Source organism: Oryx dammah, unplaced genomic scaffold (assembly GCF_014754425.2).
Source record: "Oryx dammah isolate SB20612 unplaced genomic scaffold, SCBI_Odam_1.1 HiC_scaffold_4, whole genome shotgun sequence".
Classification (NCBI taxonomy): Eukaryota; Metazoa; Chordata; class Mammalia; order Artiodactyla; family Bovidae; genus Oryx; species Oryx dammah.
In genome coordinates this window covers 88012342-88028805 of record NW_024070188.1, presented here as the reverse complement: position 1 = coordinate 88028805, position 16464 = coordinate 88012342, and the positions used below count along the sequence as shown (strand labels likewise).

The following is a 16464-nucleotide window of genomic DNA, read 5'->3' as shown; positions in this document are numbered from 1 at the left end:
CCCCGGCCCCCCCCCGCTGGGTCTCCCCCCACCCCCGCGTCTCCCGGTCAGAACCTGGCTGGGTCTCTCCCCACCCCCGGCGTCTCCCCTCACCCCCGCATCTCCCGTCAGAACCGCGCTGGGTCTCCCTTTGTGCCTGGTGTGTAGCCTCCCAAGGAGGCGAGAGACACACAGCAGCTGGAGGCCCACTTTGGACAGAGCGAGGGCACAGCCCTGCCCCTCCCAGAGCCTGACGAGGTAGAAAAAAGCACCTTCTGCTCATGGGGTGCCTGTGTGAGCTCCCCAAACTCACCCTTCTTCATCCAGCTGTGTAACGGCTTAAAATTTAGTGTCTGGAAGCAAGTGCCCTTTTCTTTTTAATGTCAATCTGTTGCTCACTGGGAAAGAAAGGATGGCCGTGCATTTCTGGGCAGTGTTGGGTTATCTTGGCTGAGCTCAAGCTGGAGACGGGGAGGGCGAGGGCGCAGAAGGGGTCCCAGCCGCAGGCGCCCACTGGACGCCGCACGTCACACACCCTGTATGTTTCAGATCATCGACAAGAGTAAACGGGACCCCTCGGAGGAGATCGAGATTCTCCTGCGGTACGGCCAGCATCCCAACATCATCACCCTCAAAGACGTAAGTGCCACCCCCCCCCCCGCGCCCCTGCTGTCGCCGAGCTGTGTATGTGCTCCGCCCCCGGAAGCCCCGTAGATGCACGGAGCCGCTTGCCGCCAGCTCATCCGCCCTTGCTGGTGCCTCGGAGCCCGAGGCCGCTGCTGCCCGGGACCCTCAGGGTCACCCGGCAGCCGGAGGCCCGACCTGCCGGGCTGTTCATCACGTCCCGTTGATGGGCCCCCACCTCCTCCCGGATTCCCGTAACCGGGCGTGCCGTGGGGGAGAAGAGAGAGAACCCACGAGGATTCTAACCCGGCTGTGCTATCTCTCACCGTCGTGGAGAGCGTGGAGCCCGTGAAGAGGGGCTTCAGCTCTGACGCTCCAGGTCCACGGCCCCGGCCAGCTTTCCTCTGTCCGTGTTGAGTGATGCGGGGTCCTTGTCCCTGGAAGAAGGACAGAGAGGGGGTGACCAGGCGCACTGGAGCCAGTCGGATGCTCCTGGCAGTGTCCATCCCGGCCGGGGAGTCAGAACAGGGAGCGCGCTGGCCACCTCTCCGCCCCTGCCCTCCACCCCAGAGTGACCCCAGGGTCGTCAACCCAGAACCTCAAGATACTAGGACTTGCCTCTCAGTCTCCCCAGGGCGCTGTGAACGCCGGGCGGGCGTTAAGAGACCTTCCTGACGCTGGCTCAGTTCTGAGGACAGGCCTATGTGAACAAAGCTTAAGGAGAAGCCCAGCCCCTAGGCGGCGCCGATGGCCTGCCCCTGCCCCGCCCCGCGTGGCGCCCCGTGCCCGCAGCCTGCCGGCGGGGTCCCTAAGCGGGCGCGCTCTCGCCCGCCAGGTCTACGACGACGGGAAGTTCGTGTACCTGGTGACGGAGCTGATGCGCGGCGGCGAGCTGCTGGACCGCATCCTGCGGCAGCGGTACTTCTCGGAGCGGGAGGCCAGCGCCGTGCTGTGTACCATCACCAAGACCATGGACTACCTCCACTCGCAGGGGGTAAGGCGCCCCGGGGCGGGCTGCGGGAGGCCGGGAAGCCGGCTCCCCCGGGCCGCGGCCTCAGCACTTAGGAACCAGGCGTCCCCGCCTTCCTTCCCACCCCCAACCTCATGGGCCTGCGTGATTTCAGAGGCACACAGCCTGCATCCAGGAGCTCGGTCAGATTTAAATTCACTGGGACCGATTACAGCGAAAACGTACTTCCGACTTGAAGGTGGGGTGCTCCTCACTGTCCCGCCCCCACCGCCCAGGAGGCTGGTGATGAAATGACTGTGAGAGCTGAGATCGCAGCCCTCACTGGGCCCCGGCGCGGCTCTGAGCTCCTCGTCTGGTCGATTCTAGGCTCGGGATCAGACCCATTTCACAGATGAGACTGGAGCACAGAAGGGTTGAGGGTCTGGCCCAAAGCTGCACGCAGAGCCGGTTTCCTCCCAGCACCGTGCCTCCAGGCCCGCCCCCCTCCCAGCCCCAGATTCCCTGCCTGGTCAGCAGCCCCTGGTAGGCCTGCACTGTTCCTCCGCCAGCCGCACACGTGTGCCCTCTGAACAGGGCACTCCTCTGGGCCCCCACGGTGGTCGCTGTTTCCGGGATTAGTAAAACCCTTCCCAGGACAGTCAGACTCCAGGGGCGGCCCTTCAGAGGGTGGTTTGGCAGACTGGCCTCTTTGCAAGAGGGGAGCTGGCACCGGGGTCTTTAGTCTCCTGGCCTCGCAGTCTCTGAAGCCTCACCGGCCGCCTGCCAAGGCTTTTTTTCATCTACCTCCCCCATCCTCTGTCTGGCCGTGAGCAGGACAATGGAGACACTTGGGCCCCACGTGGGGTGCGGGCACGCCACGCGTTCTCACAACGGGCCTCTGTCCCCTTCAGAAGAAGCCGCTTTGTGCCCTGAAGAGCTGAGCAGCCTCTGTGCTCTGAGGCGCCGCTGGCTCTGTCCCTGGTGCTCAGAGCGCCCAGCCGCTCCCCGGGCACAGATGCAGCCTCGGGTTTCTGCCCCCTGGCCATGAGCACAAGACGGAGGCTCCTTGTCTGCACACCCGCTGGGGTACCCAGCACCTGCCTACGCTGGAACGTGGCCACACACGTGGCCTGTATCCTCAGAAATCCAAGTTCCCGACCACCTGCGGTGTCCCCGAGTGATGGCCCCCGGGGCCCCCCCTGATCCTGGACAGCTGCCTGCTTATTTATTCATCCAGACACTCGCCATCCGAGAGGCTGGGGCAGTTGTTTGGTCCTTAGTTCTGAGCATCGGTGTAAGAGAAAGAGAAGGGGAAAGGACCTGCAGAGTTCATAGCATCCCAGCCAATGGCTTCCTGCTGCCAGACCCACCCAGAGGACACAGCTCCAAATGAGCCCTTATCTTATGAGGGCACCCCCCACCTCTGCTGCTCGCCCCTGCTCCATCCCGGCCCCCGATTTAGGCGTGGCTCCTCCTGCTTCCCCAGGTCGTTCACCGGGACCTAAAGCCGAGCAATATCCTGTACGTGGACGAGTCTGGAAACCCCGAATCCATCCGCATCTGTGACTTCGGGTTTGCCAAGCAGCTGCGAGCTGAGAACGGGTTGCTTATGACCCCCTGCTACACGGCCAACTTCGTGGCCCCGGAGGTGAGAGGACCGCTGGGCCGGCGGGTGTCGGCCCTCGCCCGCTGCCGGAACGGCCGCCTACGTGGGCCGCTGGAGTGGGCAGGGGCACGGGCGGGCAGGCAGTCAGCCGCTGATAGTGCTCAGACACCGCTATTTTAACATTTTCATTTCCTATTTGTAAAACCTGTAATGTAGAATTGTCGTTGTGCTATAGACGATTTCGACCAAATCTGCTTACTTGTTAAGACTTGCAGTGAGAAGTGGGCATCTCAGGTCGCCCCAGTGGTAAAGAACCCACCCGCCCATGCAGGAGATATAGAAGACTTGGGTTCCATCGCTGGGTCCGGAAGCTCCCCTGGAGGAGGAAATGGCAACCCATTGCAGGATTCTCGCCTGGAGAATCCCATGGACGGAGGAGCCTGGCGGGCTACGGTCCATGGGGTTGCCAAGAGTCAGACACGACTGAAGCAACTTAGCACACAAGCGCACAGAGTGAGAACTAATGCGTTGGTCTCTCCTTAACTGGGACGGGAGCCAGTGGGTCACCTGGGATCAGAAATCCACCCGCAGCTGCACTGGGCGAGCGTGCGTGTGTGTGCACAGACCTTCTGCCTGAATTCCAGCTCCAGACTGTCTTCCACGACAGGTGCACTGTGGGCCTGGGGGTAGAACGTCACAGTTCTGCAGAGATTTGCAGATCAGGACCCGCGTGGATCCTGAGGGGCCCCCTCCGCCCTCGGCTCTGGGCCTCAGAGAACCACAGCAGCGCATCTTATAAGCACATTTTCCCCTTTCAGCGCTGCCAGGGGTCGTGCCCCATAGGCCCTGGAGTCCCTGATGCGTTTGTGAAGAAAAATCCAGCTTCTTGCTCTTTAGGAAACAGCCAAACCAGAGGCGCTGGTGAGAGCAAGACTAGAGCAGAGGAGGCTAACGATGCTGGGGAGTGAGGGGGGTTGGGCGGGGAGGCGCCGTCAGGAATGGAAACAAACCTCGGTTCCGTGTGGATCCTTCTTGTTGCAGGTGAAGCTGCCCCAGAGCGTTTCTAGGCGGGTGCGGTGGCGGGTACCGCGCGTCGTAAGAGAGCCATGCTGACACCTAGTGGTCAGGCTGTGAACTGTCCGAGAGGCGGTGCGGGCAGGGTCTGCAAGCTGACCCCGGGGCAGTGGTCCCCGAGGAGGACGTCTGCGTGCCTGCCAGGATACGGATGGACGCGCAGCCCGGGCTGGCCTGTGCGGCCGATATTATACTGTCTAGATGATACCTGCGGCCCCTTTAAAAACAATCTGGTTCTATTCGATCAACATTACTGCGTTATTTGGTCGATGCTAATAATAATATTATTATTAAAATGGCTGTCTGGGGAGGCCTTACAAATAGCTGTGAAAAGAAGAGAAGCGAAAAGCAAAAGAGAAAAGGAAAGATATAAACATCTGAATGCAGAGTTCCAAAGAATAGCAAGAAGAAATAAGAAAGCCTTCTTCAGCGATCAATGCAAAGAAATCGAGGAAAACAACAGAATGGGAAAGACTAGAGATCTCTTCAAGAAAATTAGAGATACCAAGGGAACATTTCATGCAAAGATGGGCTCGATAAAGGACAGAAATGGATGGACCTAACAGAAGCAGAAGATAGTAAGAAGAGGTGGCAAGAATACACAGAAAACTGTACAAAAAAGATCTTCACGACCTGGATAATCACGATGGTGTGATCACTCATCTAGAGCCAGACATCCTGGAATGTGAAGTCAAATGGGCCTTAGAAAGCATCACTACGAACAAAGCTAGTGGAGGTGATGGAATTCCAGTTGAGCTATTTCAAATCCTGAAAGATGATGCTGTGAAAGTGCTGCACTCAATATGCCAGCAAATTTGGAAAACTCAGCAGTGGCCACAGGACTGGAAAAGGTCAGTTTTCATTCCAATCCCAAAGAAAGGCAATGCCAAAGAATGCTCAAACTACCATACAATTGCACTCATCTCACACGCTACTAAAGTAATGCTCAAAATTCTCCAAGCCAGGTTTCAACAATATGTGAACCGTGAACTTCCTGATGTTCAAGCTGGTTTTAGAAAAGGCAGAGGAACCAGAGACCAAATTCCAACATCTGCTGGATCATGGAAAAAGCAAGAGAGTTCCAGAAAAACATCTATTTCTGCTTTATTGACTATGCCAAAGCCTTTGACTGTTGTGGATCACAATAAACTGTGGAAAATTCTGAAAGAGATGGGAATACCAGACCCCCTGACCTGCCTCTTGAGAAATCTGTATGCAGGTCAGGAAGCAACAGTTAGAACTGGACATGGAACAGACTGGTTCCAAATAGGAAAAGGAGTACGTCAAGGCTGTATATTGTCACTCTGCTTATTTAACTAATATGCAGAGTACATTATGAAAAACACTGGACTGGAAGAAACACAAGCTGGAATCAAGATTGCCAGGAGAAATATCAATAACCTCAAGATATGCAAATGATACCACCCTTATGGCAGAAAGTGAAGAGGAGCTAAAAAGCCTCTTGATGAAAGTGAAAGAGGAGAGTGGGAAAGTTGGCTTGAAGCTCAACGTTCAGAAAACGAAGATCATGGCATCCGGTCCCATCACTTCATGGGAAATAGATGGGGAAACAGTGGAAACAGTGTCCGACTTTATTTTGGGGGGCTCCAAAATCACTGCAGATGGTGACTGCAGCCATGAAATTAAAAGACGCTTACTCCTTGGAAGAAAAGTTATGACCAACCTAGATAGCATATTCAAAAGCAGAGACATTACTTTGCCGACTAAGATCCGTCTAGTCAAGGCTATGGTTTTTCCTGTGGTCATGTATGGATGTGAGAGTTGGACTGTGAAGAAGGCTGAGCGCCGAAGAATTGATGCTTTTGAACCGTGGTGTTGGAGAAGACTCTTGAGAGTCCCTTGGACTGCAAGGAGATCCAACCAGTCCATTCTGAAGGAGATCAACCCTGGGATTTCTTTGGAAGGAATGATGCTAAAGCTGAAGCTCCAGTACTTTGGACTGTACTTTTGACTCATTGGAAAGGACTCTGATGCTGGGAGAGATTGGGGACAGGAGGAGAAGGGGACGACCGAGGATGAGATGGCTGGATGGCATCACAGACTCGATGGACGTGAGTCTGAGTGAACTCTGGGAGTTGGTGATGGACAGGGAGGCCTGGCGTGCTGCAATTCATGGGGTCGCAAAGAGTCAGACACGACTGAGTGACTGAACTGAACTGAACTCTGTGCAGATACGAGAGCTGGACCATAAAGAAGGCTGAGCACCAAATAACTGATGCTTTCAAACTATAGCATGGGAGAAGACTCTTGAGAGTCCCTTGGACTACAAGGAGATCAAAGCAGTGAATCCTAAAGGAAATCAATCCTGAATATTCATTTGGAAGGACTGATGCTGAAGCTGAGGCTTCAATACTTTGGCCAGCTGATGTGAAGAGCCAACTCATTGGAAAAGACCCTAATGCTGGAAAGATTGAGGACAGGAGGAGAAGGGAACAACAGAGGCTGAGATAGTTGGATGGCGTCACTGATAGACAAGAGTTTGAGCCAGCTCCAACTTGCTGGTGGTGAAGATGGTGAAGGACAGGGAGGCCTGGCGTGCTGCAGTCCACGGGGTCACACACAGTCAGACGTGACTAAGCAACTGAACGACGATCTTTGGTCGTGTCCAACTCTTGCGACCCCAAGAAGTGTAACCCACCTGCCTCCTCTGTCCATGGAATTCTCCAGGCAAGAACACTGGAGGGGGTCGCCGTGTCCTTCTCCAAGGGGTCTTCCTGACCCAGGGACTGATCTGCACCTCTTATGCCTCCTGCGTTGGCAGGCAGGTTCTTTAGCACGAGCACCACCTGGGAAGCCTAGATATAATTTACTAAAAATAATTCTGCCTTTTCCCCCCACACCACATGACTTGCGAGATCTCAGTTCCCCAACCAGGAATTGAATCCTGGCCACCACAGTGAAAGCCCGGGGTCCTAACCATGAGGCCACCAGGGAGCTCCCCAAACTCTTCTTCCTCCAAAGTTAGATGTCTCCTTTTCCATCTGTCATATATTCGACAGGGCTCTCTGTGTGCGCTGGTCTTGGGGGAATCCTACTGTGGGAAATTGGGGTTGGCTTTGCAGTCGTACACGATGGTCTCACTGAAGACTTCCCCCACCGCCCCCCATGCCCCACCCCCAACCTCCATCCCGTACCCCCACCTGCACCGGGCTTCTGGTCCCATCACAGCAGCATGCTTTGAACTCCTCTGCCCAGCGCTGACCCGCATCTGCTCTCCCCGCAGGTCCTGAAGCGGCAGGGCTATGATGCGGCATGTGACATCTGGAGCCTGGGGATCCTGCTCTACACCATGCTGGCGGGGTAATGCAGCCCGGGTGGGGCCGCTCGGGCCCCCACCCAGGCGGGGAGCTCAGGCCCGGGGCCCGGTGCGTGGACGGAGGGCGGCGGCAGGGAGTTTAGCACTGCCTGTTGTTCAAGGGTGTCTCTGGAATTAGGGAGCTGGCGCTGCAGGGCTCAGCTTACCCACAGAACCCCAAGCCTCAGACCACGAGGCCGCTGTCACCTCTGGACCACGCGCCCTCTGGAAAGGTCACATCTTTGCTTAGAAACGTCTCCTCGAGCCAGGAAGCCGGCAGGCGGCCCCGGGCTCCAGCGCACAGACTCACCCTCACTCGCTCTGCTCCCGGGGGAATCCTGAGCCCCTCACTGCCCTCACTTTTGACTGAGAGGAGGACACTGTGGACTCTGAAGGCTCCTTCCAGCCAGGAAGGCCTGGAATCCAAGGATCCCCTAGTGCCCAGCGGCTTAAACGTTATTAGACAGGGGTGGAGGGGCAGGCAAGAGGTCTAGGTCATCCAGTCCTCTTTACTGGGCAAAATGGAGAAGGCCTCACAGGAGTGATCGAGGATGGCCTGCTTCTTGTGTGGCCTCAGTGGAGTGCTTCCCAGTGAGCTGGGGGTGGTGTCCAGTGGAGGGGGAGCCGGGGTGGCCTGCCGTCTCTTCCCGGTGCCCCTCTCGGTGGCCCTTCCGGGGCTCGCTTTGCTGATACTTAACGAGGAGCACAGAGCTGCCACGGAAGGGAGTGCTGTTAGAATCACACGCAAGTCCTTTCCGAGGAAGGCTACGCTGACCCGCCCTGGTTTTCGTGAGGGGTGGCGGGAACATCTATCACACGTTAGGGATGCGCAAGAAGTGTTCACGCCCGGTGCGTCTCGGCACGCCGCTGCTGTAGTGTGTCATGCTGCCCACTTCAGCTGAGCCTCAAAAACTCATTTGTCAGAGAGCCCACCGCTGGTAAGATATCAAGCACAGGCCTCCCAGACTTCAGACCCCAGGCTCCCACCCACTATGCCACACTGTCACCACGGAAACCACGTCACAGGGGAAACCGCTGTGCCACTCTGTCACCAGGGAAGCCAGAACTGGTCCTGAAGGCCTCACCTCTGAGTCCACATCTTCATTTGCCCTATCAACCGTTAGCACTGGCCGAGTAGGGAAAAGAGACACAGCAGGAAGGAATAAATGACATTCTGCCATGAATCCTGGATTTGGAGCATGATGAGAAAGAAAAAAATGATTGTTTTTACCACAGAAAGGCACAATGAGCTTTATCGCAGATTATAAAATGGAAGCTCCTCACCATAAATCTCTCATCACACAGATTCACCCCTTTTGCAAATGGGCCGGATGACACCCCTGAGGACATCTTGGCAAGGATCGGCAGCGGAAAGTACGCCCTTTCCGGGGGAAACTGGGACTCCATCTCTGACGCGGCCAAGGTGAGCTCTCTGCCTGGCGCCCTCACGGCCCTAGGGTGGAGATTCTGCAGGAACATCTCCGAGGAAGCTAGAGGATACTTTTCATGCAAATGACTTAGATATTTTGTACTCAGAGACTTTGTACACCTTTCAGATAAAAAAAATTATTTTCGCAAAAATATTTCATAGCCCTTTTCACATTTTCCGTAGTCTTGTGTATTAGAGTTCTTCAGGGACACAGAACAGGGTGTGCATGTACAGAGAGACTGAGACAGAGGGAGGGAGGTCTGTTTCTATGGAATCGTGGAGGCTGGTAATGGTTAAGTCCAAAATCTCCAGGGCAGGCCAGAAGCCTGGAGGCTCAGGGAGACGTAGAAGTTGCCACTCTCGTCCAAAGCTGTCTTCTGGCAGAATCTCCTCTTCCTTGGGGACGTCAGTCTTTTTTCACTTAAGACCTTCAACTGGTTGGATGAGGCCCACCCACATTATGGAGAAGTTGATGGATTTAAATGTTAATGTCACTTTCAAAGAAACATCTAGGCCAGTGGGCTTGGTTTCTGTTAGGTTTTTGCCTTGCCACCTGGCTCGTTGGGATCTTAGTTCTCCATCCAGGGATCGAACTGGGGCCCTCAGCAGTGAAAGTGCAGAGTCCTAACCACTGGCCCATCAGGGAATTCCCTACTGTGAGGGTTTTTTTTTCTTTTAATTTTATTTAGCTGTGTTGTCTCAGTGGCGGCACTCAGGATGTTTTGTCACGGTGCACGGACTCTCCAGTTGCAACGTGCAGGCTCCAGAGCACATGGGCTTCAGTAGTTGAATCTCGAGGGCTTACTTGCTCTGCAGCAGGTGGGGTCTTAGTTCCCTGACCAGGGATCGAACCTGTGTCCCCTGCATTGCAAGGAGGACTCTTAACCACTGGACCACCCAGGAAGTCCCTGTGAGGTCTTGAGCAAGTCAATAAAGTTCTCCCAACTTTTCATTTTTACACCTGAAAATGGGAAGAACAATCCTTCTAGGAGATATTTGTCTCAAGAAGTTACCTACCGGGGTCCAGCCCCGGTGGATCCAGGGTGATTCGAAGGCGGGGGGACGGCGTCGGCGTCTTTGGAAAAATACATATTTAATTACAGATATAGAGAGAGATTAGAAACGGATAGTGTAGTAGCAGATAGTATAGTGGAGAAAAGGAGGCTGAATCCAGATGGGAATTCAGCCAGGGAAACAGGAGCAAGAAAGAAGCGACATGGTGGAATCAGTCTTTCCGGAAACTGATCCAATTTCTTTATTTTTGGGTTTGCTTATATACCTCTTGTTACACATAGGGATGAGTACAGAGTCACGTGGGGGTCTTAGGGATATTACATCATCTTCTGGCCATGAGTGAGACCTGCTGACATTCTATGGTCCTTTCTTTCTGATAACCAAAAACCTAATTTCTTAAACCAGGCACCACCCTCCAGATAAAGTTGCATTCCTATAGGGTGAGGGTGTAGTGAGTTACAATCAAGAAAGGAATTTATTTAACCCAAGGTTAACAGGATTAATCTTAAAGGTTAATACTTATTTCTCCTATATGTTTAAAGGTTAATACTTATTTCTCCTATATGTTAGTTATATTCATTATAAGGGCAGGGAATATGGAGATTTAGCAGCAAACATCAGCCCAACAAATGAAAATCCTTTTACCAATGTTCCCCTTAAGATCTATTTAGTCTTAAGATAGTATACATTTTTACATAACAAAGACACAGTGATTTATAACAAAGCACAGTGATCTATTACAAAAGAGAAAATTCATTAACTCAGAAAGTCTAGTATTGCTAACATCAAAAACTACTATATTTCCTTTTCTATATTCCAAATACATTAATATATTCCCAGGTGCCTAAGGATATGGAGGCCTGGCGGCAATCATTGACTCAATGATAAGAAAAAGCCCTATGCTAATTAAGACTCTCAAAATACTCCAAAACTCTCTGTGTTCTTTGTGGTTAAGAGGTAGTAAACAATCAGGTGGCAGGAGGATGGATAATCCTGTCACACAAGCTAGTCTGTCAGTAGAGAGGTTTGACCTGAGACATCCTTGTCCCACCCAGAGCAGGGAATTAGCAGCAATCATTGACACAACAAATGAAACACCCTTCACCGATATAATTCCTAACCAACCCACTGTATTAATAATTTCTAACTCCCCCAAAGAATTTGCCTTTAGTAAGTCTAAAACATCTTGTGCCTCTCAGGTTGGGAGGCTGTAAACAATCACATGTGGCCGGAGGAACCTATACAGGCGGGCTAGATAACCTTCAGAGGAGTCCGTGAGCTGAAACCCTCTTGTCACGCCCAGGAATTTTTATTGCCTTGGAGCTGCACGTTTACTCCTTCTCCGAGAGAAACGGTTATGGGGGAGAGCCCCCCGTAAAGTCAGAGGTGTAGGCGAGAGCATAAAACAGACTCTGGTTTTGGGGTAGATGCTCGGGAACAGGGGGTTTCCTGAGGCTTGATCACGCCTTTGCGTATGCCAAGCCTCCTTCCTCATGACCTTTGCCGTGGGCGGAGTTCCTCACGCTGGCCCCCAACAGTTACCAAGACTAGTGTCAGCAAATGTAAAAGGGCTTTGGGTTTCTCTGCAGAAGGAGTTGCTTGAAGGTGTACGCTATTTCTTCGCTGTGGTTGATGACCACAAGTTCTGTTGAGCGAAGCAACTTCACACTGGGCAGAGACTCTAACTGACTTCATTTCGTTTTGGAATGCGGTGGGAACACCACGGCAGGAGAGCAGGCTGGTGGAAAGCCACGGATTCTCCGCGGGGCCCGTCCTCGGGCACGTGGTGAACAAGTGGACACGTCACACCTTCCCCTGCAACACAGCGGCGTCACATTCAGCCCCTCCCCCAAGGACGGTCCTGATGACTCACAGAAGTAGGTGCTCCAAGTGTGTGGAGACAGTCTCATGAATTCCATAGTTGTAACCATACTTGTGTGTACACACATTTGCCTGTATTACAACATGTTAATATAAAGACGAGCTCAGTCTTTAAACCCATTTTAGGAGTTTTTGTTGTTATTATTTTATAATCAAAGAAGAAAATCACCCCTTTGGAACATGAAACCTTTGAACACATATAATGGCAACCAGACCATTAAATCCATAGTTGGCAATTATTTGCAGCAAATGCTGTACCAAATATGTGTGGCGTTGAGGACGGTAATATTTTACTACATGTCATAAAATGTAACCGAGGACATTGTGATTGGTTTGTAATAGCCCTTATTTCAGTTTCTCCCTTTGGAAGATTATCATTTTGACTCAGTATTACAGTAACTTACATCCACTATTGAACATCTCCACATTTGATTTCTCTTTAGATGTGAAATCTTTCCTACAATAGGAACCTGGAGTGAGAATTCCCTAGTGGTTAGGACTCCATGCTGTCACAACCAAGAGCTCGGGTTCCGTCCCTGATCAGGAAACTAAAATTCCACAAGCCACTCAGCCCAGCCAAATAAATTAAAAATAAATAAACCTGGGAGGGGGGGGCACTCACCATGTTGATGATGGTAAAACCTGCTTTTCTAAACTTCACCGTCTTACAAACCTGAAAGCAAATGTGTGACCCCAGATGTACAGAGTCACTCCCAGGACAGTGGTGAGGCTTTGCCATGACAGGGAGGAGGGAGACGGCTTCAAGCACGGGCAGCCCTCACCCCTGCCCCCCGCTCACCCTCTCCCGCAGGACGTCGTGTCCAAGATGCTCCACGTGGACCCTCACCAGCGCCTGACGGCAGTTCAGGTCCTGAAACACCCTTGGATCGTCAACAGGGAGCACCTGTCCCCAAACCAGCTCAGCAGACAGGACGTCCACCTGGTGAAGGTACCGCCCACAGTCCCGTCGGTGGGAGGGTGACTTCCTGCCCGGTTAACCCCCGGAGGTCCTGGGTACGGGAGGGGAACCAGGAACCGGCAGACAGGTGTACCCCACACCTGCGGTCACATACCAACTCTCACGAAGGGGCAACTTCTGGACAGCTTCATTACGTGTGTGTCTGTGTGTCAGAGAGACAGAGACAGACAAGGGAGAGAGAGAGAGGAGAGACAGGCCGCGCGCCAGGCCCACCGCTCTGCACCTGAGCTCTGCAGGCGCCTCTGTAAACCCCAGAGGGTTCACCAGATGGCTGTCCCTGCCCAGCTCTGTGTCATAGCACAGAAACACCACGGATGGCACCTGAGTGGTCAGTGAGTTCCAGGAAGAGCTTATTTACACCAGGCAGCGGCCGGGGTTTGCTGACCCCTGCCCCTCCCCGGCGCTCTGCAGCCAGCCTTTCCTGGTAGCTCACCCACCACCACGCCCCCGCTGGCGTGGCCTCTTAGCTTAGGCATCTCGAGACCCTGGGAGCCGTGCAGGAAGCCCTGGACGATGGGTGAGCCCAGAGCAGCCACGCCCATGGAGCTCAGGGCGGACGGCCGAGGGGCTCCTGCTCCAGGGTCTAGAGGCCCTGCCCCACGGAGACCCTGCCCCTTTCGTCCTTGTCTTACAGCAGGCCCGCACTGCCTGGCTCTTCTGACCTTGCGGGGCGGCCATCATTTCCAGGCCACTGCACTGCGGCTGTGTGTCACTGAACCTACGAACAGCCGGGCAGTGGCTGCCGGTCACCCCGCTGGTGACGCCCCGGCCCCTGTGGTGCAGCCCGGACAGACGGCCGGCGTCCAGAGGACCCGGGGGTCCACACGGCGAGGACAGGGGGTCCCGCCCACGGGCTGTTCGCCGGGAGGGCTGAGGCCCCAGTGCTCCTGGTAGCCGGCGGAGGCTGACCCCGCCTTATCGGCGCTGCTGGTGTGATGACACGGGGCACTGCGGCCCAGTCCTGCTCCTCGGGCGGCCTGGCCCGTCTCTCACGGCCTGGCCAGAGAGGCCCGCACCCGTCTGCAGGGAGCCCTGCGTCCCGGTGGGACCCTCCTCCAGGAGGGGTGCGCTGCCCCGGCCGCACAGGGACAGGGGCTCCTGCAAGGAGCCGCCGGCCGGTTAGAGCTCTCCCGTAGCGGCCCCGGCCCCCAAGTGGGTCCCAAGCCCTCAAAACGGGCAGAGCTGGGGGCCAGCGGGCTCAGCCATTGCCAGGAGGGCGCCCCAGGGACCCGGCAGGATGGGCGTCAGGAGGCGTCTCCCGGGGGCTCCATGGGAGCCCGAGGCGTCCGTCCAGTTCACTGGACGGTGGGCCTGCGTCACTGCGTCACTGCTCAGGCAGCGGGTCTGTGTCCCTGCACAGTTCACGGTGGGCGGTGGGTGGGCGGCCGCGGCGCTCAGAGCAGCAGCCAGGTGTCTGAGTGTGCCGGCCCGGGTCCTGACGGAGGGCCTCCCGGCCGCCCAGGCTCAGCGAGCCCGCCTCCCCCTCGGTTTGCAGGGAGCCATGGCTGCCACCTACTTCGCTCTCAACAGAGCCCCTCAGGCCCCGCGGCTGGAGCCCGTGCTGTCGTCCAACCTGGCCCAGCGCCGGGGCATGAAGAGACTCACGTCCACGCGGCTGTAGCCGAGCCCTGCGCCTTCTCCTGCAGCCCGGAGAGGATCGGACGGTGACCCACCGGATGCGCGGCCAGGCCGACCTGCCCCCTCCGCCCCCGCCAACCAGACGGAGTCCTTCCTGTACCCCTGACCGTGCCGAGAACCCGGGGGCTCCTCCCGGCCCGTGAGCCTTGCACATGGCTTGTGTTTCTGTGGAGAGATGCCTCCTCCAGCTGTAAAGTCAGCAACCTGGTCCCACCTCCGGCACGCGCAGCCTGGATGTCACCGAGAGGAGGGGGCGGTTTCTGGCCCCTGCGCTCGGCCTGTGCCCGCGGCCGAGTGACCAGTGAGTGGACGCCTGGTCCTTCTGAATGAACCAAAGAGCCCTTGTCTCCTCCAACCCCCGCCCCCCGCTTGGACCGACACCCCGCCTTCTCTCCTGTTGCAGAGCTGGGGAGGGGCGAGGCCACCTCAGAACCAGTGGCCGAGTTTCACAAGCATCGCTGGTGTCCTCTCGCCCGGGAAGGAGCCAGCCGAAGCCTGTGCCCCCTCACGAGGACCGGGGACTGGCGGAGGGCTGCTCCACTCCTGTCCCGAACTTGCGAAAGGTCCCGGGCTCCCCCGAGTGCTGGCTCTCCCTTTCCTGGTCCGTGGAAGCGCCGCAGTGGCCGCCGGAAACCCCGAGTCCGGTTGCCTCCATCCGCCCTCTCTCTGTTCCCCAGGAGACCTCTGCCGCGCCCCCGCCCGGCCCGGGAGCGAGGCGAGCAGCAGGATGCTCGCAGGGGGCAGGGGAGCCCTTCGTGGGAGCTGTGCTTTTGTGCGGTGTGCTGTGTCGCTGTCGCACAGGGCTGTCCTCAGCTGAAGCGTCAGGGATGTCTAATGTCTCTGCTGGGCGTGTGCACGCGGGAGTGGGCGTCGTCTGGCAGCGCTGGGCCCCTGCACTCAGGCGGGGACAGCGTGCCTGTTCTCAGCCAGGTTTTCACCTAGAAGACAGGATTTAAAAGTCCCTCTGTCTCCGCTCACTCTGGCACCCAACCCCAAAATCAACGAATGCCGCACTCTAAAACTATAGCTCCCTATCTCTGTCTAATGGTCTTCAGACCTTAAAATATAAGCATATTGGTGAAGCTTTGATTATTCCACGAGGCTTTTTTTCCCCTCAGAACCACACAGAATGAAAAGGTGGGAACAGACCCCTGTACCTGTTTTCCCACAAAACCCTTTCAGGCATTTCTCATATTTCTCAATAGAAAGTGCTTTTGCCCCGAGGCTCAAGAGACTTCTACCCGCAAGGGCTTTGTCTTAGGTCAGAACGGTTTCACCTGTTATTGGACACTTAAGCAAACCCGAGTGGCCCCAGGTCACAGGTTTTGCCCTCCCGGAAATCAGCCATGATCGTTTGTATCTTGTTTGCTGCACAGAGAACGTCCAGCCCACCGGCTCCTGGGCCTTTGTCCTGAGCTTGTGGGCAGGTTCGTTCATTTGCTTCGAGTCGGAGCCTTGCGATGGAGGGAGAGAGAAGGCGGAAGAGGTGCAGCGCTGGGAGGGGGTCGGCGTGTCCTCTGAGCGGCCCGCGGGCTCGGCTCGCCTGCGTGCAGCCCTCCACACTCACCTCTCAGAGCGCCCGGCTCTGCGGACCCCGTCCCTCTCCCACCCAGCCCCGCACCGATGTGGCTGTCCGTGCAGCGCCCCTCTCCTGCACCCTCCTCGGAAACGAGGCTTTCCGCACAACGTCCGCCGGGAGAAGTCAAGAGCCCATTTTCAACTGAACTTGCAGAAATCTTGAGTGAAGCGGCCCACGGCTGGGCCTTCTGACCCGCGGGCGGGGTGTGAGTGCAGGTGCGGTCGCTGTGCCTCCACCGCTCACACGCGGCTTCGCAGGGCGTGTGCGCCTGGAGTGGCCGCCCGCAGGCTAACCGGCTGCCCTGCCCCCTCACAGAGCCAGACACCGCCCCCCGCCGTAGAAACCTCAGAGGCGCAGCCCTGGATCACAGGCCTCCCGCCCAGCCGCACCCTCTGG

The 16464-nt window shown here is 55.9% G+C and overlaps 1 protein-coding gene across 3 annotated transcripts in view; it reads left to right on the top strand.

The window, feature by feature from the left end:
• The window catches only part of RPS6KA2 (ribosomal protein S6 kinase A2), a 275569-nt gene extending 259993 nt beyond the window's left edge, over nt 1–15576 (top strand). For all 3 annotated transcript variants that reach the window (XM_040239178.1, XM_040239179.1, XM_040239177.1), the window contains 7 exons: nt 529–618; nt 1439–1597; nt 3039–3200; nt 7477–7553; nt 8854–8971; nt 12684–12821; nt 14347–15576. In XM_040239178.1, the coding sequence (XP_040095112.1) occupies nt 529–618; nt 1439–1597; nt 3039–3200; nt 7477–7553; nt 8854–8971; nt 12684–12821; nt 14347–14472 (870 nt within the window). In that variant the 3' untranslated portion in view covers nt 14473–15576. The remainder of the gene's footprint in view (nt 1–528; nt 619–1438; nt 1598–3038; nt 3201–7476; nt 7554–8853; nt 8972–12683; nt 12822–14346) is intronic.
• Nucleotides 15577–16464: the final 888 nt, after the last annotated feature.